This window comes from Podarcis vaucheri (assembly GCF_965113315.1).
Source record: "Podarcis vaucheri genome assembly, chromosome: 2".
NCBI lineage: Eukaryota > Metazoa > Chordata > Lepidosauria > Squamata > Lacertidae > Podarcis > Podarcis vaucheri.
In genome coordinates this window covers 54,409,916-54,417,687 of record NC_138760.1, presented here as the reverse complement: position 1 = coordinate 54,417,687, position 7,772 = coordinate 54,409,916, and the positions used below count along the sequence as shown (strand labels likewise).

The 7,772-nt window shown below is 39.7% G+C and overlaps 1 protein-coding gene across 10 annotated transcripts in view; it reads right to left on the bottom strand.

Moving 5' to 3' along the window:
* Positions 1-3,228: 3,228 nt before the first annotated feature.
* The window catches only part of KCNIP1 (potassium voltage-gated channel interacting protein 1), a 509,279-nt gene continuing 504,735 nt past the window's right edge, over positions 3,229-7,772 (bottom strand). For all 10 annotated transcript variants that reach the window (XM_082213088.1, XM_082213084.1, XM_082213087.1 and 7 more), the window contains 3 exons: positions 6,674-6,778; positions 6,396-6,458; positions 3,229-3,539 (listed from right to left, as the gene is read on the bottom strand). In XM_082213088.1, the coding sequence (XP_082069214.1) occupies positions 3,492-3,539; positions 6,396-6,458; positions 6,674-6,778 (216 nt within the window). In that variant the 3' untranslated portion in view covers positions 3,229-3,491. The remainder of the gene's footprint in view (positions 3,540-6,395; positions 6,459-6,673; positions 6,779-7,772) is intronic.

The following is a 7,772-nucleotide window of genomic DNA, read 5'->3' as shown; positions in this document are numbered from 1 at the left end:
AAGCAAGGGGACTGGTTGCCAGGATTTTAGCTTGTAAAAAAGGCCCTGGCCTTTTCGATGGGAACCAGCACCACATTGCACACAAAGCTCCCTATTGAACTAGGGATGCTACAGGTCTCTGTACATACTGCACATATACAGGGATCACGGTTTGGAATACAAACCACTGGATCTTTTAAGGAATGGGGAGCAAGGACTGAAAAGCAACAGAGGCTTAAGAAGGAACAATCAGGTAATGGAGAGTCAGTGGAGGCTGGGTATTCCAAACCAGTTTTTCAAGGTTTAAAGGACAGTATCTTACTGTAAACAAACCTGTCACATCACAAATCCAGTTACACTAGCTATATTGATTTCTATGTAAGTGTAGGCGTTACAGTTAATGTGATTTATAAAATATAAAACTATGGGTGTCATATTTAAAATATATTTGATTGCCAACAACATGTAATCTGTTTGTAAAAAATATCTGTAACACTTTCCTGGAAATCTGATGGTCAGTGTGTGTGCAGTGTAACCCAATACATTCCTGCCTTTTCTTATTTCTTCTGTCCACAGCCAGTAATTTCTCTAGGCTACGAACTTTCCTAGGCCTTGCGGCAAATCAGGACACATGGCACTTGCAGGCAGCCAAACAAGGTCCTGGCACTAATCTCTAAATTTACTAATTTAGTAATTATTTAAAACATGCATCTTATTTTTCTAGCATGGGGACTTAAATGAAGAACTGGCTCTTGTATAACTATGGAGATTAATTTTCTGTTATTTCTTTCAGTACTGACTACCCAGCTAGGGTTATACATGATAGCAAACAGTTGGATCCTATCCCAAGCAAAATATCCTCATGTTCTAGAGTGTATTCCTCTTGTACTAAATGTACTGGCAGGAGCTCTTTGGGCTTGTAGAAGGCACAGGCAGTGACTGCAACTTCCTACCAAACCAAATCGTTACAGTTGTGTGGAGAAACTGTTCTCATCCCAGTCCAGGTAAAGTTAGCCATGACTAAATGATACTGAAGGCAAATGGGGCTTAAATCTTAACCAGGTTTACTTGGAAGTAAGGTCCAATGGTCTCAACAGAATTTACTTCCAAGCAAGTTGTTCAGGATTGTCACCTTAGGCTGCAATCCTAAACACGTTATACCAGACTAAACTCCACTGGAACTCAATGGGCTTACTCCCAAGAAAATATACATATGATTGTGCCTTACACCACACAGATAACTTTAGCTGGATTTGGGACATGTAATATGAATGGTGTGTATAATTGGAAATACTGTAAAATCTTGAAATAGTCACCATAAAATTTTACTTTACAACTATTGTCATTTTCTTCCAATAGAAGTTTCAGATTACCCCCCCCAAAAAAACCTCCCCACCCCCACTAAAAGTAGATGCTTTGAACAAAACCATTAAATTGGTTTAAAATACTTCAAAATCCCCCTGCTCTTTATCTTGCTCTTAAACAACCTCGTTGTTTTACAAGCTAATGCTCCCAGCCTCAGTGAAATCAGTGTGTGCTTCATATTGGCTCAGGACTCCAGCTACTTTAAATGGTCAAATGGTGCATGTTTTAGTGCACACAGAGCATCGTGCTTGCTTTTGTGCTTGAAAACTAGGCACAATACACAGGGAAACTGTGCATGATCTCAGTTCATTTCAGTGGGGCTGAGTGGGGGCTGAGTGGTGGGTAGGGACTACTTGGTGGGCTGTTAGCATTCCATATTAAATCGGTACGGTGCAAAACAATGTCCAGCACTGTCTGCTGATCCCACATTTCACTGCAGTGTGCACTAGGGAGAATGAATGGAAAAAAACTTATGACTTTTAATATTCCAGCCCTTTAAACGCTATGGAAGCTTTGGCCTTGGACTGTGCACCTTTCAAAACGATGAAAGCAATGGGGGAAACTTATCAAAGCTCAGTATATTTTGTAGAATATGCTTCAGATTTTGCCTGCAAAAGTAAACTCTGCTTTTATCTGATTCTCTCGACTCAGATGAACTATGAGGAATTTCATTCACTTGTATGCACAATGAGAAACTTCACTGGAGTCAGTCAGAGCGACGGCAGGGGACACAAGTATGAATTTTTAAGAACAGAAGGGAAGTAAGTTATGAGTTGGGCATGTTAAGACAATCAGCTGCAAGCACGCCTCAGCTGCATGCTTGGCATTGTGAAATAATCCTTCAGATCTCAGTCCAGAGGCAGTAGAGCACAAAACAATCCATATATGGGATTGTAGTACAATGGGAGTGGGCAGTTATAGAAGTGGCATTGCTGGTACTATTCCCATGCTGGATAATTTGTGTCCTATTGCATGGGAAAGAGAACACAGCCTGAAGGAGGAGGAGGGCTCCCATAACAACTGGCAGTTCCAAGGCAAATACGTGTCCGTGCACATGCCTTTGAATTTCACCTTCTTCCCACATCACCAAGTTCATCCAAAACAGCTTTCCCTAACCCAGTGCCCACCAGATATTTTGGACTACAACACTCATCAGCCTCCACCAGCATAGCTGATTTGGAGTCCTACCTTGTGGCAAAGTGGGAAGACTTCCTATGGAGGTGTTGGTGGTAAAACTTGACAAGAGGCTTCCCCAAGCTTTGTCTTAGGAAGAGTCAGTTCCAGCTCTCAGCGAGTCCCCTCTTTGCAGGCAGAGCATTGGTGTTAGAGTTGCTATATCAAATGGCTATGTGGTGAGGATGGAGTTGCATCACTTTTTATTATTGATACCATGGACACTAGGAAACAGCCAACTGCTGAAAGCCCTCCAGCGTACAACAGCTTTGCCAGTGGGGGAAATAAATCATTTCCCTAGCAGCAGTCTGTTGCCTTTTTAAGTTCTGGGGAAATGCAGTATCTGTCTCTGAACAGGAAGCATTTCATTTGCTTTTGTTGACTACAAACTGATCATCTAGACAGGACCTAAATTAATCTTGCTGGCCATTTACCATGTTAGATTTGTGTCCATTTGCAAAACTAGCATGAGTTTTTCTAGCGCATATCTCACTGTCAAAGCAAAATATAAGCACAATTGTTTGTCCTGTGATGATACAAAAAGAGTTTCTGCTTACAACAGATGTATAGCAAGCTATTGATGCTGTGGTACCATATGCAATCCAGCTTGCTAGAGCAAAAGCAGCAGAACTTTTGTGATTAGCTAACAGAAACTTGAATATTGTTTTAATCATTTAAACTTCAATAATTCATTAAACTTTAAGCAGCAGGTCTCTCTGGTCAGGTTTTATTAGCATGCTTCCAAATGAAATAAATTCTAATCAGTGTCTCTTGAGGGAGGCGAGATGTAGTTTGTTGCATTCAGAGACACAGCTCAGTTTGCGATGGCATATAAAATCCTTGCACGCTGAGTATGTCCAAGTAGTAAAAAGCTTTCATCAAAAAAGGTGGCGGGGAGAAAAATCTTGACTCATTTTCTTCAGGGTCTCATTACATATAAAGTCTCAGATTCCTATGCTGTTCTTCAGCTGCTGTTACATGACATTTTCAAAAAGCTGTAAGGATCTCATGATATTGTCATCCTGGAAGCAATGAGAAAATAAACCATGCATATTTATATTGCATACACAAACAGCTCTGCCAGGCCTGGAGAACCGGTAGAGATGGATTTCCCCCCGAAGATCCATAAATAAACCTTAAGTTGACTATGGACGAGTCCATGTTGTGGCCTGCAAGCAGCAATGGAACAAGGCTGTAAGCCTTGAGGTTGCACAACTATCCCAAATTTGCATAGAATCTAAAGTGTCAACTGGATCTTAGTGATGAAAATCATCATTTGCAATTAATCAAGTTCATTTCATCAAACTATAAGCTAAATGCCATTTCCCATTTCATATACTTACTGTAAATATATATGAATCAGTTTGTTGAACTAAAATCTATGTATAGACCTGCGCCATTGCTTGACTTGAAGTTGCTGCCTTTACATTTAAATATATATTATATACCAGGGTGAGGAACGTCAAGTTGGGGGGGGGGGAGAGAGCAAATATGGCCCTCCAGCCCTCCCTGTATGATCCTCAGGATTCTCTCCAGCCAGCACCTCCCCTTAGGCCGCACATCTGTCTACACACCACTACAGTTCTTTGGCTTGGATGGAATGTTCTTTTGAACTGTAATAAAGCCTCTTGCTTGCCTGGGTGGAGAGAGATGGGACTGTGGAATACCATTCTGGTGACTTGGGAATGCCTCCCCACCCACCCCAAGGATTCAACTGAAGTTTAGGTCAGAGAGAGAGAGAGAGAGCGCAAGAGGTAACAAAAATGGAAATGGCCTTGTACTGTAAATGCATAGTTAAGTCCCTGGAAAATAATAAAAACATGTTTAAATGAGTGCAAATGTACCAGTGTCTATGGCCAAAACCAATTTCCATATGAAACAGCTCTGAATGCTATGCATTTTCTCCTATTTTATACATGTTTCTAGGCAAACTTGCATATCGCCCAGTGCTATATACTGCCAGCCATCTGTTTTTTTTCATTCAAGGCCCTGCTTCTGGACTGTGATACACTGTAAACAACTTGGGCTGCAATGCAGACACAAATGCCAGCATGAGAATTTTGCTTTGACCTGTGCGTGACTTCATTAGTACACAAGGAGTCAATTAGGATTGACTGCTCTCATTCCCTTTCCAAGATGAGGTACCTTCTCTCCTACTGAAGGCTTCTTAATTAATAAGCATATTATTATGCCGTATTATTCCAAATGACATTAACCTACTGTGACCATGGTGATCCAAATATGCATATCCAATTAATATAGTAATATAAAATGGAATCTACAAGCAAACTAAGTGCAGAGTATGGAGAGGGTCTCAGCGGCTCTCTAGAGTTTTAGGCAGTGGGCATTCCCTGGTCTACCAGGAAATGCCGGGGATTGAACTAGGGACCTTTTGCATGCAAAGCAGATGCTCTACCACTGAGATATGGCCCTCCTATAGTTTACCTTCCCTGTGGCGCTTCCCATTACATCTTTGTGTAATGTTGAATTAAAGAACAGGGGAGCAATCAATATTCCACTAAAGTCAATTAGTTTCAGTGGAGCTGGATGGTATTCCAGATGTCTAATTTTAATCCTCTTTCTTAAAGCCATGTGTTCATTTATTTCACGTTTATCTTGAGCTTACAAAATACTTATATTTTCAAAATTTCAGAGACATAAGAACCATATAAGCTACTTTTTCTATTTCACCCCCCAGTTTGCACAAATACAATCTTCAGTACAGAAGATATCTAGGCAGCTGCCACTAGTTCCAACTTATACCTATTTTAAACCCATTTTGGGGTCAAACACTGCGGTTCCGATTGATTTGCTGTACTTTGCATGAGTAGCTTCCGTACAGAACTGTTCAAAATCCATAGCAACCTCTTTACTAGCACTAATCAAAATGTCACTGTATGTGAACAAGCCTTCAGGTTCTGCATAATTCTTCACTGAGCAAAGAATTCAGTGAAATGCAGGGTGGGTAAAGCCTGGTGTCAAAAGCCATAAATGCTTGAGATAGATTGTTGAAAGGAAACAGTTACAGACTCAGTTAGATTAGGATCTCATGAGTGTTGTGCAGGTTTCAGGTTACATTTAGGGCTTTCTAGGCATGGGACAGGCTAATTGTGGGTGAGCCCTCAGGAATGCTGAGGCAATTCCACTCACACCATTTCCATTTTTGAGAGTATAAGGTATCATGTATTGTTTTGCATTGGAACCTTCCACCAACTTTTAGTTTTGCCATGGTTGCAGTCTTTTCTTCATATAGAAACTAAAATGCAGCAGCTACTGCTTTCAGGAATCATCTGGAAATTGTGATTTCAGAAGAGCAGAGAGATGGAAATTTGAGGAGTTGTTTCTCACTTCTAGGTTAGTAAATATATAGCTATAGCTATCTCAATCTCTACCTGTATATCATCATAACAGATGGAGAATGTTTGCAATAAGTGAAGGTCTACAGAATGAGTAAGAGAGCCTTGCTACTCTTAGTGTGAAATAATAAATACACCCACAAGGGGATAAATCCCACTAGACCTTTTTCTAAGTTTGCATAAGATTGCTCAGTTGCACAAACAGTTCAGAACATGACTTGGACATATCCAGATAATACAGATATATGGCGTTCTCTGTGCACATGTACACAATCCCTTTATCTCCAAATTGCAACTGTATGTGCAGCCCCACTGTATGCAATATGTGCACCGTGTCTTCCCTGTTCTTTCTACCAGTGGTGAAGTGCAGCAAAGAACCCTGAACTTCATAAGGAAGTTCAGCTGCAATGGCCCAGTCAAAACCCGATGTTCTGGAGCTCTCAGCTTTTGGGTGAAGTGAAATCTGAGCTTTCTGGCATGAGACAATCTCTTGGTTAGCTTTACTATAAAAGGAAGTCTTACCTCCTGACATGACTCAATAAACTCATCCAGAGTAACGACACCATCCTTATTTTTATCCATTTTCTGCAATACAGAAAAATACAAACTCTTTGAGTTCATAGCACTACTGCATTTACAAAGTGCAGTATAATATAGCACTGATAGGATTCATATACATCTATGTGGTTTTGCAGATTTAAACAGATTCCACTGCCCAGACACAAAATGACTGAAAATATAGTAGGTATGTGAGTTCAAACATAAGGGAGATATATGTGCACTAACAAATGAAAATTTACCTGAAAAAAAACTTCTACGTGCTGCCTTGGAGCATCATCTTTCAGCACTGGGTAGGTGTATTTGCCCATCATATCATAAATTGCCTTTACTATATCCATCATTTCCTGGAATTGTGACAATCAAAGCACAAGGGAGACATCAAACAGGGCTCTGGCAATGAGTTGACTCACTAACATTTCTAGTATTAACCTTCAACAAAGAGAATGCAGCTAGTTTGTGGGCATCACCCTTATTCTGTGTTTTTTTTTGAAAGCCCACACACAAAGGAATAGTGTTGCTGTGCTTTAGATCTAAACATCTATGATTATAACATATTTTGAAATCTAAAATACACAGAGTTTTCCACATTTACTCCTTAATCACCCTCAAGGAAAAAATTATGCTTGGTAGCTATGCATTCTATGGATTATTATTATTATTATTAACCTGGGAGCAAATTTGCTCTGCAAATGCCATCTGCTTCTACATCAAGGTAGACCTGGTGAATATATCTGAGAGTTTCAATAGCTTTAAAAAAGTAGTTTCTATTTGTGGACCTCTGTATAAAGTGAAATTAGGCTAATGAACACCCCTCTCCCTGACTGCTTATCTATCTGTCTGTCTATCTATCTATCTATCTATCTATCTATCTATCATCTATCTATCTCTGCAGTTTCTTGTATACACACATTACTTTTTACTGACTGTAAAGTGTGCTTTTCCACCAATCTTTTCTAATGTAATACTAAAGACAAGCTGGCTTAATTTACCAAATTATCTTCACACATTTTACCATTGGCTACTGTGGTGGCCATGACTTGAATCCGATTGTAATTGAAATAAAAAAATAAAAAAATAAAAAATGGTCCAGTAGCACCTCATAAACTTAGTTGGTCTATAAGGTGCTACTGGACCATTTTATATTTTTTTATTTTGACTGTGTCAGACCAACACAGCTACCTACCTGAATCTGATTGTAATTGTTTGTTTCTATTGTTTAAATAGAGATGGCTAGATAATCTCTTGAATAGTTTGATTTGAATGCAGTATATGGCATACATTATGCAAGAATCTACACTAGCATTTGAGTAGAGGGGCCTGGCTTTGACTGATTTTGTA